Source organism: Carassius auratus, chromosome 10 (assembly GCF_003368295.1).
Source record: "Carassius auratus strain Wakin chromosome 10, ASM336829v1, whole genome shotgun sequence".
Taxonomy (NCBI): Eukaryota; Metazoa; Chordata; class Actinopteri; order Cypriniformes; family Cyprinidae; genus Carassius; species Carassius auratus.
This window is the reverse complement of record NC_039252.1, coordinates 3997582-4014330: the sequence shown is the minus strand read 5'-3', so window position 1 is coordinate 4014330 and position 16749 is coordinate 3997582. Positions and strand designations below refer to the sequence as shown.

General features: G+C 40.0%; 1 protein-coding gene across 3 annotated transcripts; it reads left to right on the top strand.

Annotated features, from left to right (window-relative positions):
- Nucleotides 1-1513: 1513 nt before the first annotated feature.
- On the top strand, nucleotides 1514-16723 carry LOC113109586 (amyloid-beta A4 precursor protein-binding family A member 1-like). 3 transcript variants are annotated; one of them, XM_026273244.1, is made up of 14 exons: nucleotides 1514-1808; nucleotides 3631-3652; nucleotides 3989-5551; nucleotides 9000-9098; nucleotides 9166-9205; nucleotides 9645-9790; nucleotides 10235-10267; nucleotides 10475-10567; nucleotides 11756-11959; nucleotides 12051-12230; nucleotides 13789-14001; nucleotides 14138-14257; nucleotides 14332-14472; nucleotides 16326-16723. In XM_026273244.1, exons 3-14 carry the CDS (start codon nucleotides 4001-4003, stop codon nucleotides 16395-16397), a joined length of 2892 nt encoding a protein of 963 aa, XP_026129029.1. In that variant the 5' UTR covers nucleotides 1514-1808; nucleotides 3631-3652; nucleotides 3989-4000; the 3' UTR covers nucleotides 16398-16723. The 3 variants fall into 3 exon arrangements, with proteins under 3 accessions (XP_026129029.1, XP_026129028.1, XP_026129030.1); XM_026273243.1 differs by lacking the exon at nucleotides 3631-3652 and having other exon boundaries at nucleotides 3975-5551; XM_026273245.1 differs by lacking the exons at nucleotides 3631-3652; nucleotides 10235-10267 and having other exon boundaries at nucleotides 1515-1808; nucleotides 3975-5551.
- The last annotated feature ends 26 nt before the right edge of the window (nucleotides 16724-16749 follow it).

The following is a 16749-nucleotide window of genomic DNA, read 5'->3' as shown; positions in this document are numbered from 1 at the left end:
GAATGAATGAATAAATAAATAAATAAAACTGTAGTTTTATGTTACTGTAGAGTTAATCAGTATCACATGCTCTGTTTAAATTCTGTGCAGTTTCAGTTTACAGAACCTTTATTATATCTCTCTTGTTTTTTCAAGAAGTGTGTTGATTCATGCACACACTCTTAAACAATTAGGGGATGAAGTCACTCCGCTGGAAACCATCAATGATTGCAGGCTGAAGTCACACAATGTGTTCAGCGGACAATGTTTGGTAAAATGATATTAATATGTAATGTGGGGCCAGAGGAGGCCGGATGCTGGGTTATCTGAACTCACTGGGAAGAGCTGGATTCTTGACCACATGACGAAGCTCCCAAGGGGACTCACAGGAACTAAACTGAATACGCAATCACCGATTTCAGAATTGACATTTGTTTCACATTAGGTCCGGTTTTGTGTTCCTCCCTTTGCATACACATCACTGATACATTATACTTGGGCGAAGACCTGAACAAATATACGCTCTTTTGTGTGTCAAGACCTGTTGTGGCTAACAGGCAGATGTTTTTAATAGTGCAAGTTGATCTTGTGGTCAAATAAAGTAAATATAGTAATTGATAAGGAAAACAAACTTGTCTGTGTTCCTCATGCAAACCTGTATCCTCATGTGAAACTCGTAGGGGCTATACAAATCTGAAAAAAATATCAAAGATTAAGCTATTTTTAAGATATTATTATAATTAGAGATAGAAAAACCCTATGAAGCTGTTTGAGTGGCCTGTATGTGTAAAAGTGGTAACCTTTTTTATCCAGTTTTGTTTAATAGTGCCACCTGCTGCATACCTCATACCATAAAGAAAATTAAAAAATTGCATTCCAGCTACTGAAAGGAAAAGTGAAGAATCCTTAAACTCTATATAAAAAATATTGATTTAAGGATGTGCATGTTTCCAAAGGGTCTTAATACTGCTGCTTTCTGACGTTTAGGTATTATTTATAGGCTTTCCCTGAAAAGGATACATGGGCATATATAATATATAATTTGTACATATAGTTTATATATTATTTGTGTCTGTTAAATGCCTTTTATCTATCTTAAAATAGAAGTTTTTGTTTACATAATATATTTGTGTGTACTGTGTATATTTAGTATGTATAACACACACATGCATGTATATATTGAAGACAATTATGGATTGTTTATATATTAAATATACTCATATATGAATATGAATATATACATGTAAATATTTGCAAAATATACACTGTATGTGTGTGTCTTTATATACATAATAAATATACACAGTACACACACTTTATGTAAACAAAAGCTTTTATTTTGGATGCGATTAATCGTGATTAATCGTTTGACAGGCTTATATTTACATATTGGACCAATAAGAATTAATTGTGGGCGGGGCTACACAGCGCGACGCGACTGAAATAAAAACGAAGCGACCAAACAAACGTAGTCTGACGCGATTAAATTTAGTTTGTCACTCAGTGTGAGGAACAGTGCGCACATCATCCCTTACCCAGAAGATTAATTTTTGAGTCCGAGGTTCTTATAGAGAAGATAACCTCTGAACATATTAATGTGTGCAAAGGAAGTGTCACTGACTCAAAAGCACAAGACAGATGGTGCGGTTTGTAGCGGGATGGTTTGGGGGCAGGGAGGGTGTTTACTGCCGTGTAATCCGCTCTGATGTCACTGTGTGCCGAAGGAGGGGTCTGAGATCCGCCGCTTAATCCCCGTGTGTTGATAAGAGCGACCGACGAAGATGAAGGCAAGCCGAAGAGCTCTTCTTCATCGCTTGTGTTCCTAACAGGTGAGTGTAAGGGATGAAGGTGTAAGCAGCTGTTGTGTGTGCTGTTTGACAGGAGCTGCACCTGCTGATGGATGCACTGGAGACGGACGTGTGTTTGCATCCGCGCAGGCCTGTTACTTTATCAAATAACAGGCTTTTAACTTTTATTACCGGGGGAAAGTTTCCAGATTGCAACGGTAAATCACATTTCGGTGTTTTATTGTGTGGCTAATTGAGAATATCACAGGTTTTTAATGTTCGGGATGTCCAGATGGTTAGCGGTGTCCACCTGCACGTGACTGCAGCAGTGAATAAACACATCCACGATCCTGACATCTGCTCGGATGCAATGAAAACAATTCGCGATGAGGCTGTTGGGTTTCGCTTATTTAGAGGATTTCTCTGATATTAGGAGGAGTAAGAGGCTAAATGTGTCTAATGCTGATGTAAAAATGGTACAATAATATTGAACATATATGCAGTGTGAAACAATAATAATAGATTAGATTTGACCGAGCCTTATAAACTGTTCACTGCTATTAGGAAAAATCAAATCCTCACCTGATGAATCACATTTGATTATATTTTATATTGACGTTAGTTTATGGTGTTTGGTTTTAAATATAAATTGTTAAATTATTAATAAATTGTTAATTATCTCAAATTATAGGTAAAAATAATTTAAATAAATGCCTTTGGATAAAAGCATCTGCTAAATGCATTAATTAAATTAAATTTAATCTCTATTTTAATGTTTATTTATTAGCTATGGTTCTTTAAATAGTCAGTTTTGTTAATTCAAAATGTGGCCTTTTGTTTTACCACCTTAATTCTAATCTATCTATCTATCTATCTATCTATCTATCTATCTATCTATCTATCTATCTATCTATCTATCTATCTATCTATCTATCTATCTATCTATCTATCTGTCTATGGCTTATTGATAGCAGATATGAACTGTAAAATATACAGGTGCCAAAAGTTGCTCCATATCAGTGACTTTCTAGCCACAGCTATAACCAGCTGTCAGGGTTTATTTTTTTAAATTTTTATTTTTTTAGCACAACAGTATTTTACAATTGAAGCAGGTTTTGCATTTCATTAAACCTACTGTGCTTTGCTGTACCTGCTGTATTTTAATTTGATTATATAATCGTTTGTACTATTATTTACATTGACATTATTAAACTGATTTAAATGAAGAATTAATGTATATTGTCATTCCACTTCTTGCCGTCAGAAACTAAACTGTAGAGTGACTGTAATATGCAAGCTCGCACATGTAAACAATACAGGAAGGTTGCATGGTGAAAGTGAAGATCTCTGTGTAAATGGGGAGTTAAATCCCCTGGCTTTGGGCTTTATGGGAGGTTTGACGGATGAATCTACTGAACTCCAGGACTGGTTGAGTATATACTGTAGCATGACGTCTGCCCACAGTGAGGCCATCTGTGACCACACCACTGCCATAAACCACGTCTCTGCACAGAAACACAAATATATGTTACTCTGTCACTACACAGACACATATACAAGTCACATAGCTTGTTTAGACACTAACTGCATTTTTAGTTGCATTTGTGTTAGATTATCATATTAATACAGTCAATCCAAAAATTATTCAGATGCCAGATTTGTTTTTATTAGTGGGTGCAGGACACTATAGTTCACTTATGTAAGTGAGGATAGCAAAATAAACTGACATCTTATACCCCAAAAATTCTTCATATAGTGGACTACCAGTGAAATATGGGATAAGAAGGATTCAAACACTTTGATCTGACTATGTTTTGCTTAATTTGTTTTTCTTAACTGCTAATTTGACCTTTTTACACCAAAGACTGAACAAAATTAAACATTGCTTGGTAATTGGTTGACCTAAATTGGTATTATCTAATTGTGTACTTAAATTGGACAGCTGACAGCTATTCAACCTAATTCATTAACAAAGTTATCTGACATTATCAAGATGAATTTTTTCTGACACGGTTTAACTGAGTTCTTGTCATATTTTATTACCATTTTCTAAACTATAGTGAATAAGTTGTAATAATCTGAGAAATCTTGAAGGTGTTTGAAACTATTTTGCTTTGAATATATGTTTTTTTGGACATTTTACAGTTTATTTGGTTCCCTTATATATTGTTAGATATACTACCTTCATGATTTCTGTCTGTCATTCAGGCGATGAGCAGTGAGTGGGCGGAGCCATGAGCCATAGGGAGGAGCCAGAGGAGGCAGTTCTCAGAGGTCCTCCCCCTCATCGCAGCAAGCATCCCAATGGGACGCCTCTTGAAGGAGGTCGACCCAGATGGAGGCCATGCCAGCTTCACAATCCGGATGCAGAAGCCAACCAGCACATGTCTGTATCTAGCCGAGGTCCCCCACGTCACCGTAGACGGCATGCTCCCGGTGAAGCACAACGCAGGCGGCCTGAGAGCGGAGATAAAGAAGATCAAGCTGGCCAACAGCCCAAACCGGGGGCATCAAGACATCATGGAAGGGGAGCGAGACTCCATCAGCACAGATATAGAAAACAGCACAAAGAAGAAGAACAGGTGATCAAAACTCCTCCAAAAGAACAAGCTTCAGAGCCATTATCTCCAAAAGATTCCTCTCAAGAATTGCTGACTCCTCCTCCTCAGGATGAACCAATCACTGATGGACTGGATGGAAACAGTCCAGATCTGGCCCATTCATCTGATACACACATTGATCGTGATCCACAGTGTTCACTGAAACAGTTAGAGGAGAAGGTTCAAAGTGTAGAATCTAATTTTGGCGAAGAGGAACTGGTGAAAGAGAACCAAGAAAAAGATTATTTCAGAGAAACTCCTGAGCAGGACTGTGCTAAGATTGCTTCAAAAAGTCATCCTGAAAGTAAACGAACCAGGCCGCTAAGAGTAGACGTTCCTCCGTTCGCCACATCTCCTCACCAGATGATGAACAAACCTTTTTTCCAGTCTCCACAAATCTTCCATGAGACTCTTCAAAGCTACAATTCAGATCCAAACTCATACCCTGCTCTTTTTAACACCGGTTACCCTCAAACAAACAAGGATAAAGAGTTCGAGAGTCCCATGTCTCATGTCGAAGACCATCAAGAGGATCTCTCAGACTCTAGTCCTGAAGCCTGCTCTGATTCTTACCCACAACTAAGCCCAGATTCTCAGACAGATTCATACCTAACAGATCCTAATCCAGCCCTTGAGGGACCTCAAGCGTTTGAGAGGAACCAGAGCGTGACCACGGATGAGTGCGACTCTCAGGAAGACCTCTATCAGCGTAGTTCAGTGGGCTCCAGGCTGCACCACTACGATGAACAGTCAGGAGATGAAGCCGAAAGCTCAGGGAGAGTCAGAGCCCAGCTCAGGAAGACGTCAAGCTCGACTAGCCTTCCTCAAGAAGCTCCCCCCCAAGAGGAGACTTCTGAAACCGCTCAGCTTTCACATGATTATCAGGAAGAAGTCGTGGAAAGACGTGACATGTCATCCACTCCAGGCCAGGATCAGATAACAGAGTCTTGCAGAGCTACAGGAGACTCTGTCTCGTTGGCCATCAGGGATATTAAGGAAGCTATCGAGGAGGTGAAGACCAAGACGGTGCGTTCGCCCTACAGGCCTGATGAGATCACAGAGCCCGTGTGGGTGATGAGACAGGACGTGAGCCCTGTTGAGGAGAACCATCCTCAGCCACAGCCTCAGGTTCACTCACATCCACAGTCACCGTGTCCGCTATCACAGTCTTCTCCACAGTATGAGGTGAGTGAGCTGTCCCACATAATTACTCTAATTCCTTACAGTGAGGTTCCATATGAAAATTTATTTGAAATAGGCCACAATTTGACTTTTTTTGCAGAATGAAACCAAAGGTTTTGTATTTTTTTTTATTCTATAAGCAAAGACATGAAGTAAATGAGTTTTTAGGCAAATAGTCTAAAGAAAAACATTTTCAACAGGTTTCCTGCAGCCTTTTTTAAAAACACATTATAATATAAATTATATATAACTAAGTTATGCTTATCTTTATGTAAAAATGGTATTGCTGTCCAACGATTAATTGCATCTAAAATGGAATTAGTTTACATAATATATGTGTGTGTGTTGTGTATATTTATTATTAATATATTATGTATATTATTTATATGTGTATATATATATATATATACAGACCAAAAGTTTGTACACACCTTCTCATTCAAAGAGTTTTCTTTATTTTCATGACTATGAAAATTGTAGATTCACACTGAAGGCATCAAAACTATGAATTAACACATGTGGAATTATATACATAACAAAAAAGTGTGAAACAACTGAAAATATGTCATCTTGTAGGTTCTTCAAAGTAGCCACCTTTTGCTTTGATTACTGCTTTGCACACTCTTGGCATTCTCTTGATGAGCTTCAAGAGGTAGTCACCTGAAATGGTCTTCAACAGTCTTGAAGGAGTTCCCCGAGAGATGCTTAGCACTTGTTGAACCTTTTGCCTTCTGTCTGTGGTCCAGCTCACCCCTAAACCATCTCGACTGGGTTCAGGTCCGGTGACTGTGGAGGCCAGGTCATCTGGCGCAGCACCCCATCACTCTCCTTCTTGGTTAAATAGCCCTTGATGCCTTCAGTGTGACTCTACAATTTTCATAGTTTTCAAAAAACTCTTTGAATGAGAAGGTGTGTCCAAACTTTTGGTCTGTACTGTATATAGTGAAGGGGTGAAGAAGCACACGACATGAGGATGCAGGTAAGTTCCCCGAAGGGTGGATTTTATTGGTAAGGTATGGGGAGGGTGGGGAGTGGACCCTGACAGGCATGTGATTAGGGTGAAATGACGGCTGAGGAGGTAGTATCAGAGCTCCAGGACTGCCCACTTGACAGCCAACGCCTCCTTTTCGACGGTTGCATACCGTCGCTCTGCTGGGGTCAGCTTTCAGCTGATGTATATCACCGGGTGTTCCTCGCCGTGATGGACCTGGGACAGGACGGCTCCCAACCTGGTGTCAGATGCCTCCGTCCGCAGCAGGAAGGGGCGGTTGAAGTCCGGGGCTCTGAGCTACGGTTCCGGCTGTCTTTATCCGCTGGAATGCTGCCTATGTCTCAGGGCTCCAAAGGATCTTCTCCTGCTGCCCCTTCTTGGTCAGGTCTGTCAGGGGAGAAGCTAAGGGGGAGAAGTTAGGGATAAAGCAGTGGTAGTAGCCCGCCAACCCCAAAAAGGCCCGTACCTGAGTCTTGGAAGCAGGTCACGGTGTGGAGAGGATAGCTGCAACCTTCTTCTCTTGAGGTCTTATAAGGCCGCGATCCACCTGGTAGGCCAGGTACTTTGCTTCGGCGAGGACCAGGTGACATTTTCGGGGGTTGGTGGTCAGGCCAGCCTGGCACAGTTCCAAGAGCACCTTCCGCAGCCGCTCCAGAGGGTCTTCCCAAGTCTCTGAGTGGATAATGACGTCATCCAGATAGGCAGCCACGTAGGCCTAAGGGAAGGACCCGGTACTGCCAATGGCCACTTGGGGTCGAGAAGACCGTCTTTGGTTTGGCCTGTTCTGTTAGGGGGACCTGCCACTAGCCCTTACTGAGATCGAGGGTCGAGATGAAACAGGCCCTTCCGAGGCCTCCAAATAGCTCGTCGACCCGGGGCATCGGATAGCCTTCGAAGACTTTTAGCGGAAGTCGTTACAGAAACGGAAGGTGCTGTCGGGCTTTGGAACCATGACGATGGGGCTGGACCATGGGCTGTGTGATGGTTCGATGACCCCTAACCTCAGCATCTCCTGTACCTCTTCCTCGATGGCGTGTCACTGAGTCTTCGGGACACGATAAGGCCGCTGCCGGATGATAACTCCAGGTGGTGGGCAGACGTCATACTCAAGAATGTGTGTCCGCCCAGGCTGGGGGGAGAACACATCAGAAAACTGACTGACCAGGTGTTGCAGCTCTGACTTTTGCGTGGCCGAGAGTTGAGCGAAGGCAGAGGGCTGGGGCCTTGTCCCAACCCAGTGCTTCACATGATACAACTGGTCCTCTTTTCTTCTTCCTGGCTGCCGCACGCGGTAGATGACAGGTGGCCAGGAATTTGCAGGCGTCCATGGGGACCAGGACCATAACGTGGTCTCATCGCTGAAACTCCCATTGTTGGGCCACCCGGTTGTAATGTCGCTGCTGGGCCTGTTGGGCCTTGGCGAGGTGTTCCTGGATGATGGGCATGACTCAGGCGATCCTCTCTCGAATCTCCCAAACTTGCTCTAACGTGGTTTGGTGTACTGCCGGTTGTTGCTCCCAGGCCTCTCTGGTGACGTCAAGCAGGCCGCGGAGTTGTCGGCCAAAGAGCAGAGTCCCCCCCCCACCCCTACGCTGTGCAACACAGTAAGTCGGGTAGGGCGCTGACTGGAGCTCATTCCCTTCCGCAATCCTCACTTGGGCCCAGCAGTGCTTTTAAGCGGTCATCCTCATATTGCTCCTTGGCGAAGGCCCCGGTCCCAGTCACCTGCTGGTACAGATCAAATTAAAGGTTAGAGCTCTGGGGGGGGTGACTCCCCATCCTTGGGGCTATCCAAGGCCAGCAACATGGGGTGCAGTCGGGGCTTCTTTGTTGTCCTCTGTTTTGGGCAGTTCCCGATGGGGCTGACAGGCTGGGTGGTGGTGGCGAGCAGGCGGGCGAAACCTGGCCAGTCCCTCCCAAAAAGGACTGGGATGGGCAGATCCTTGACAAGTCCAACGTTTACTGGCTAGGCGCCGGGTGATGCTGTGATGGTAACGTGCTGCGCTAGAACTTCTCTGGTGTCACTGTGCACGCAGGTGATGGGCAGCTTTGCCTTGGTTTTGGCACACACATATTATGTTATGTATTATTTTGGAACAATTACTATCGATTAATCTTTTGACGGCACTAGTAAAAATATTTCAGCTAGTAGAAATTTGTGGAATTGCTATAATTTTTAATCATTCATATCTTTATACACTAATAATGAATGACAGGAAAAGTCATTGAATTTAATTAGTCATCAACATAAGGTGTACAGTAGGACATGAAACCATGGAATATATGATTTTAGATATCATTTGATACTTGCCATGTATAATTTCTACTATTATTTAGATAAAACGTCAACTTATTAAGTGATTCAAATAATGCATTTACACTGAGATTTTGAAGAACAAGTGTGGTGGATTGCAGCATTTGATATTGTTTATTAGCAGTGGATTGCCTTCATTTTTACAGACTCAGATTCAAGATGCTGAACTTCCTTTGGGAGCAGAATCCTCTGGTGTTCTTCAGGACCAGGATGTAGACGCCAGTCCCAGCGTCCCAAGTGAAGAGGTGAATTTTTTTTTTTTTACAGTTTTACTGTGAATTGTAGTAATACTGCATTTTTGTTTTTTTGCAGACTAAGAAAAATTTGGCCTCTTTCCCTCCATATGTTGATGGTAAGTTTAAAGAAAGCAGGCTCTTATTATACTGATCAAAAGATTAATTTTCCTTTCTAATCATGTAACATTGCATCATCTTTACATATATATAAAAATTTTAGTTTCATGTAAATCTCACATTCTCTCAATGCTTGTCAAAATATGCCCAGGTGTATTATTTATAAATATTATATATAGGTAAAACTTTAAATACATAAATTGTAAAGATTATTCAGGATACATAAAACACATAAAACACACAATATATTTGTTGTCTGATAAAAAAAACTGAAAATATTATACTGATACCAGAAATGAGATTTTGAGTCATGTAAGAAAGAGAATTAGAAACACGAGAACACAACATTCAGAGGGCTTCACTGATTTGAAACCTAAGAATAATGCACAATACCAGGTTTAGTGTTCTGCTATATTTATGGTGTGACTGTTTCCTCAGTTCCTGGCCCATGTGACCCCGAGGACTTGATTGACGGCATCATTTTTGCCGCTAACTTCCTGGGCTCTACCCAGCTGCTGTCAGAGAGGACGCCCACGAAGAGCGGCCGCATGCAGCAGGCCCAGGAGGCCATGAGCCGCGTCCGGGTGAGAAACACATCCGTATATATCTATAGAGCTTCCTCTGATGTCCCTGACAGCGTGCTCGAACATGTACACACCTCACACACTCACAGACATCATGATTCATCTGAGCTTATATAACATCTCTGGATATCTAGCGTCCTGACAGACACATCTTGAGTGACAGTTCGTTGATTCTGACTGTCAGGTTTAGTCTCCGGGGCTGCTGATGTCATTCTGATCACAGCCCAAATTTTGATAGTGTTTCCTAGAAACCTTCAGCCTATCACAATACCGGCATCCCACCCACTCGGTCCCCCTTCAGCCAGAAGATCCTGTTTGATTTCATCTGGGCGTATCCTTCACCTCCAAACCAATCGCACTGTGTCTGAGTCGCCCACCATGCGCTTTTATATTTGTAGGCTTTATTTGACCGTTCTCTGTTTTTATTTGTCCCTTGTCGAGCAGACAGCCCAGGCACAGGCCAAAAACAGAAATAAGGTACGCTATTTGTTCCTGTATTCATGCAGGTCTTGAGTAACTTAACGGTATTATGTATTTTTGCTGTTCTTTTTTTTCTTGTGACAGGCATTTTGACGATTACAAGTAGCAGCATCTGTTCTATGGGAGACTAGAGAGCGGTGTATATGCTAGTACTGGAGGTGATGTGCTGTTTTCAGAGTAATAGCTGTTTGTCTTGCTCTACAGTATCAGCAGGGCACTGAGAGTGGGTCGGCCGGCACAGAAGTGGACCTCTTTATATCCACGCAGAGGATCAAAGTGCTCAGCGCTTACACACAGGTGCACAACCCTCTCTCAATCACTTTCATGATTGTCCCTCTCTGAGTTTGCTGTGTAAAACAGACGAGAGAGCGGCTTCAGATGTGTTGTGCTGGACAGACTCGTGACTGTAGATGCAGTCTATTCTGGCTCACTTCAACAGTCTGACCCACAACACTACTGCAGGTTTCTTACACCGCGGGTTCATTTCAAGAGTTCTGAACCAACATTTATTTGGAGAATGAAGTCAAAAATGTTGGGGTGCTACAAATGTCCTGATATCACAATGAAGAAAATTTGATAGAAAGAATGAAATCCCAATAAATGTTTGAAATACTATAAGTATTTTATATTGTAGCTTAACATACACAAACATGTTTTTTGATTATTATACACGGAGTTTATTTGCAAAAATGGATAACTAAAATGTCATATCACATTTTCATATTGGGCTAGTTAACTGTATTTAGTTATTTTTAGCCTAATCAAAATAAGCCAACTGCAGCTTGATTGAGATTAATTGGAATAGACAATGAAATACAGAGTTATCTGTTTTTGCAAATGAACAATATTTTGACATTTTCATTGGAGAATAATGTTAAAAATGTCAAGGTGATACGAATGTCCTGATATCATAATGAAGGAAAAAATGTCTAGTTTGTAAGTAATCTTAGTAGATTAGTAATCTTTTATTCTTATTTATAAAACCAAACACTTCACTTTTTATATATATATATATATATATATATATATATATATATATATATATATATATATATATATATATAAACATAAAACAGGAAGTGATGTCATAGAGAGGGACTTCTGCAGACCCTCGTCATGAATGTGTGTCATCATCAATAATTCTCTAAAATAGCACATATCTTTATCTTTAAGGCAAGGTTTGTTCAGGTTGTGAAATGTCATGTGGTGCAAAGGATAATATTCATGATATTTGAAAAAAAAAAAAAATACTTGTTACATTTAAAAATTTTAATATTATTATTTTTTTTTTTTTAATGATTGACATTTTTCAAAACCATAAGAAGCCAAGATGAATACTGAGAGCACATTTCTAAGAACTTACTGTGTGTTTAAACTATTTGATTTATTTGTTAAAACATACATATTAATACAAGAATAACTCAATAAATTTGATTAAATTATTAGCATTTAAAACCCAACAACCTGACATCTTTATTTTGGCAGGACACCATGATGGACCATCCGCTGAGGACCATCTCGTACATCGCTGACATCGGGAACATGGTTGTGCTGATGGCTCGCAGGAAGATGATTCGCTCTCAGAGCGCACAGGAGAACTTGGACACCGCAGAGACGCAGCACACAAACCCAGCGCGGGACGACTGCCGCCAGTACAGGATGATCTGCCACGTGTTCGAGTCAGAAGATGTACGCGTACAAACTCTTACACCATGCACTTCATGCACAAGTGCTAATTCTCGATGCTTCCTGTATGACGTTCATTGTTTGTCTCTGCCAGGCTCAGCTGATTGCTCAGTCCATCGGTCAGGCCTTCAGCGTTGCGTATCAGGAGTTTCTGAGAGCCAACGGCATCGATCCAGAGGACCTGAGCCAGAGAGAGTACAGCGACCTGCTCAACACTCAGGACATGTACAACGACGACCTCATCCACTTCTCCAAGTCAGAAAACTGCAGAGATGTACGTTCACCAGTGGCCATAAAGTAGCTGAGTAAATCATTCCCTTATTTCCATTTTTTGGGGGTTTTAAAATGACTAAATCTTTATTCCCAAAAATACTATTATGTCAGTTTGAAATATGTGTGTACAGTCCAGAAAAAGAAGCCACGGGTAAAGTATTTATTTGCTGCTAAGCCAAACTGAATTAAAATGTTTAAACCCTGTTTGAAGATCATATGCATTGAAATTTAAAGTTTGAAATGTATGTACCTAAATTAATTAAGATAACTGGAGGAAGTCTGGTAATATCAGTCAGGTTTGGTGTGTCTCTTATTAAATCATACATATAATTAAAGAAATTAATGAATTAGATTTCCATTTCACGTTCAATTGGTTCTGAACTGGCTAAGATAGGAAATATCAACTAAGGGCCAGATTTACTAAACAGGGCACATTAGCTTTAGAGCGCTATTTCATAAAAGTGCCGATGGGAGGTGAAAATAATGCGGGTGATTTACTAACAGTGCTCTCATAAAAGAATACAGACACAACCAGATCATCTCCATAATGACCAAGAGCAGCCTGCTTTAAGATATGCTTTTAATTTGAGTGTTAAATAATGCTGTAAATTCCAGTAATTTGATAAAATTTAAATCCAAGTAAATTGTGTTGCATGATTCGTTTAAATACCCTCCTCCCATGAAGTGTGCGTCTAAAGGGGGAAAAATGCATATTCAGAAAGGTCAGGCACAAAAATAACTGTCCACGACTTTTCAGCATTAATTCAGCACTGCGTGTCTTTAGTGAATTCAGACCGCACTATTTTAACGACAGAAGACAGTTTGCTCTGATGCAGGCTGGTAGTAAATCTGGCCCTACATATTACTCACAGTCAAAAGTTTTCCCATATTTTTTTTTTTTATCGTGAATCAGAATTGAAATAAGAAATGAAGGAAATTGGAAAATGTAAAGCCCAATTTAAGCATAATAAGAGAAAAACATTGATTGAAAAAAAAAATCTGTTTCAAACATGATATCAAACCATTATTTTTTTAAGGTGAAAAAAGTGTATGGCTCAACAAATATGAAAACAAATTTGACAATTTCCAATAATTTGCATAAAGAAAATAAATATATATATATATATATATATATATATATATATATATTTAAAAAAACGTAGGTAGAATTAGACTCTTTGCAGTGGGAACATTGCTTCAGATTGGCAGATATTCCAAAGAAAAACAAACATTTTAAAATAAAAGGATTACATTATTATGAATTTTGCCATACACACTAACAGCATTAAAACTATTAAGTATAGGACTAAGTAAATTATTTACACTTTTACCTGTAATTATATAAAGAGTCATTGGGACACAGATGGCTTTATCATAAGATAAGATAATATAAACCTTTATTTGTCCCACAATGGGGAAATTTCTATGCTACAGCAGCTAAAATAAGTGCAAATATAAAGCAAATACTCAAAAATCATCTTTTATACATTCTTCAGCCGCCATAGGACTTTCACTAAAGGTCTGTTGGGTGAGCAGTATTTGGGCTGTGTTTGTGTCAGGTGTACATCGAGAAGCAGAAAGGGCAGATTCTGGGTGTGGTAATCGTGGAGTCCGGCTGGGGCTCCATCCTCCCCACCGTCATCATCGCCAGCCTGATGCACGGCGCCCCCGCCGCCAAGTCTGGACGCCTCAACATCGGCGATCAGATCATGACGGTCAACGGCACCAGTGTGGTGGGCCTGCCGCTCTCCACCTGCCAGAGCATCATTAAAGTGGGACTTTATTTCTCATCTTTTATTACGTCTGCAAGCATTGTAGCCATTTCACCATGAAAACGGAGCATCTTCTGCTATCTTGGATGGGTTTTTGTCATGATTGATGTTTTCACCAATGCTGTTGTGTGTTCAGGGGCTGAAGGCTCAATCCAGGATCAAGATGAACATCGTCAGGTGTCCTCCTGTGACCATGGTGCTCATTCGCAGACCGGACCTGCGCTATCAGCTGGGTTTCAGTGTGCAGAATGGCATTGTGGGTGTTCACGGTGAAACATGAGAGGTGTGTGATGTTTTACAGATGTTTGACACAGTTGTTGTTGTGTTCAGATCTGCAGTCTGATGCGAGGGGGGATCGCCGAGAGAGGAGGGGTCCGCGTCGGCCATCGCATCATCGAGATCAGCGGTCAGAGCGTGGTGGCCACAGCTCACGAGAAGATCGTTCACATCCTGTCCAACGCTGTGGGAGAGGTAAACCATCGCCTTCAGACACGCCATTACAGCAGAAACTGCTTCAGTTAAATAAATCAGATAGTTGATTTATCAGATAGTCTGTCATTAATTACGCACCCTCATGTCGTTCCAAACCCGTAAGACGTTCGATCATCTTCAGAACACAAATAAAGATATTTCTGATGAACTCTGAGAGCTCTCTGACCCTCCATAGACAGCAAGGATATTCCCACAATCAATGCACAGAAACTTAGCAAGGACATCGGTAAAATAGTCCATGTGACATCAGGGGTTCAACCGTAATCTTACGAAGCTACGAGAATACTTTTTGTATGCAAAAAAAAAAAAAAAAAAAAACTTTATTCAACAATTTGTCTCCTCTGCATCAACATGGTGCCATTTTAGAAAGTATCACACATGTAAACAACGTATACTGTTCTGTGTAAGCTGTATCACATGGATACGCTGTTTTCATTCAGATCAAATCTTGAGTACAACGTAAAAAAAATTTGCGCACAAAAAGTATTATGGTAGCTTTGGAAAAATATGGTTGAATATGGCCTGATATCACATGGATTATTTTACTGATTATTTTATCTCCTTGCTATGTTTTTGCTATCACGGGTTTGGAACGACATGAGGGTGATTTAAAAACAGCTTTTTAGATTTTTAAAAAATTTTGTTAGATTTAGAAGTTTGAGATCATGATTTTATTCAAACTGATTTTGGATAGTTTGAACTCTAAATTCGGATGAGCCATGATGAACATATCTGTGACCCATATTCCTTATAAAAGTGCATATTGTTTATTTAAATAGTTTATTTACAATTTTCTTGGCAACTGTAAATTGTTGATGAACTGTGTGGCAGAGGCTTTATTCTTATTAATACATTTAAAAATATATGCCATATTGTTTGGCTTTAATCATATTGCTATTACTGCCATTTTATAACAGCAGTGCAGCACCTGAGGCTGTGCGTTATAGTGATTTTACCACAGACAAAATGCTTTATGTAATATTTATATATTTATTGAGATAAATAGTCTTTCAATAAAGTGCATGAATTAAGTTTTTATATATATATATATATATATATATATATAAAGTTTTAGTGATTTTGTGGAATTTATGTAAATTTTTGTAGTTTTACCAAAAATGTTTTTAGCTTTTATTCATTTTAAAATGACAAATGTTGTTCTGGCAACTAGATAACATAAAATAGTTTTTTTAGATTTTAATTCGTCAAAATGCATTTTATTTCAAGTAACTATATTGGTTTTAAGCATTAAAACAACAACAATGTACTGAAAAAGGTTTTGCATTGCTTTATTTTGTTTTATTTATTTTATAAGAGTTTCATGTAAAAACGACAAAATCTCTTTCATACAGATCTGTGAAAAAAACAAACAAAAAAAAAACTAATGCCAGGCCAGTAGCTGGCGACGTCACTGTGTAAAGAAACAACACGCATCTGCGTGCAAACCTTTACTGAACAAGTAATACGTATGCGCATGACGTCAAGTTTTTCGCAAATTTGTGTTTTTTTCTATTTCACACAAGAGATGACATCAGTATTGTTTTAAAAAAACGAGCACTTTGAAACCCATTTAAAACAGTTCGCGTTTTCAAGGTCCCAAAACACCATTGCTGTGTAAATGAATGGCCAAAACGCATACAGTTTTCCGTATTTTCAATAAAAAAATGGTGTTGTGTAAATGCACCCTTAGTTTACTATAATAACACGGCTGTTTAAAGCTTTGAGTTACCATGCTGCTAAGCTAATCTCTCAGTACACTTATAATCCTAATGATACAACCCATGAATGGATATCCAGTGGAGGTGAATACTGTAATATGTTGTTTTTGTCAGATCCACATGAAGACCATGCCTGCAGCCATGTATCGCCTGCTCACGGCCCAGGAACAACCCGTCTACATCTGACACCATCACCTCCACACGGGCCGATGCAGAGTTCATATTTATTGAAAGATTAATATAACCGTTTACAGATTTATTTAACTGGATGGATGTATTTATTTATTATTCCATTAGTGCATAAACCAAACCATTCCAGCACCATGTGAGCTGCCTTAATCTCTCTGAAGGCCTGGCATTAGAACCAAAGAGAAATGGATGCAGATCGACTCACGACTGGACCTAAACGATCAGAGATCAGCGGCACCGAGCACAGTAATACTGCTGTTAGCGACACACATCTGATGTATGAGCTGGAATGTTCTCTAAAGTAAAGGAATCAATCAACCAAATATTGACGTTGCTTCGTTTTCATTAA

Bases quoted from the DNA above. Each gene is read 5' to 3' on its own strand.
- LOC113109586 (XM_026273243.1), top strand. From the start codon at position 4,001: ATGAGCCATAGGGAGGAGCCAGAGGAGGCAGTTCTCAGAGGTCCTCCC. The intron at 9,791-10,234 runs GTGAGAAACACA...CTTGTCGAGCAG, and splicing joins AGGCCATGAGCCGCGTCCGG to ACAGCCCAGGCACAGGCCAA. The intron at 11,960-12,050 runs GTACGCGTACAA...TGTCTCTGCCAG, and splicing joins ACGTGTTCGAGTCAGAAGAT to GCTCAGCTGATTGCTCAGTC.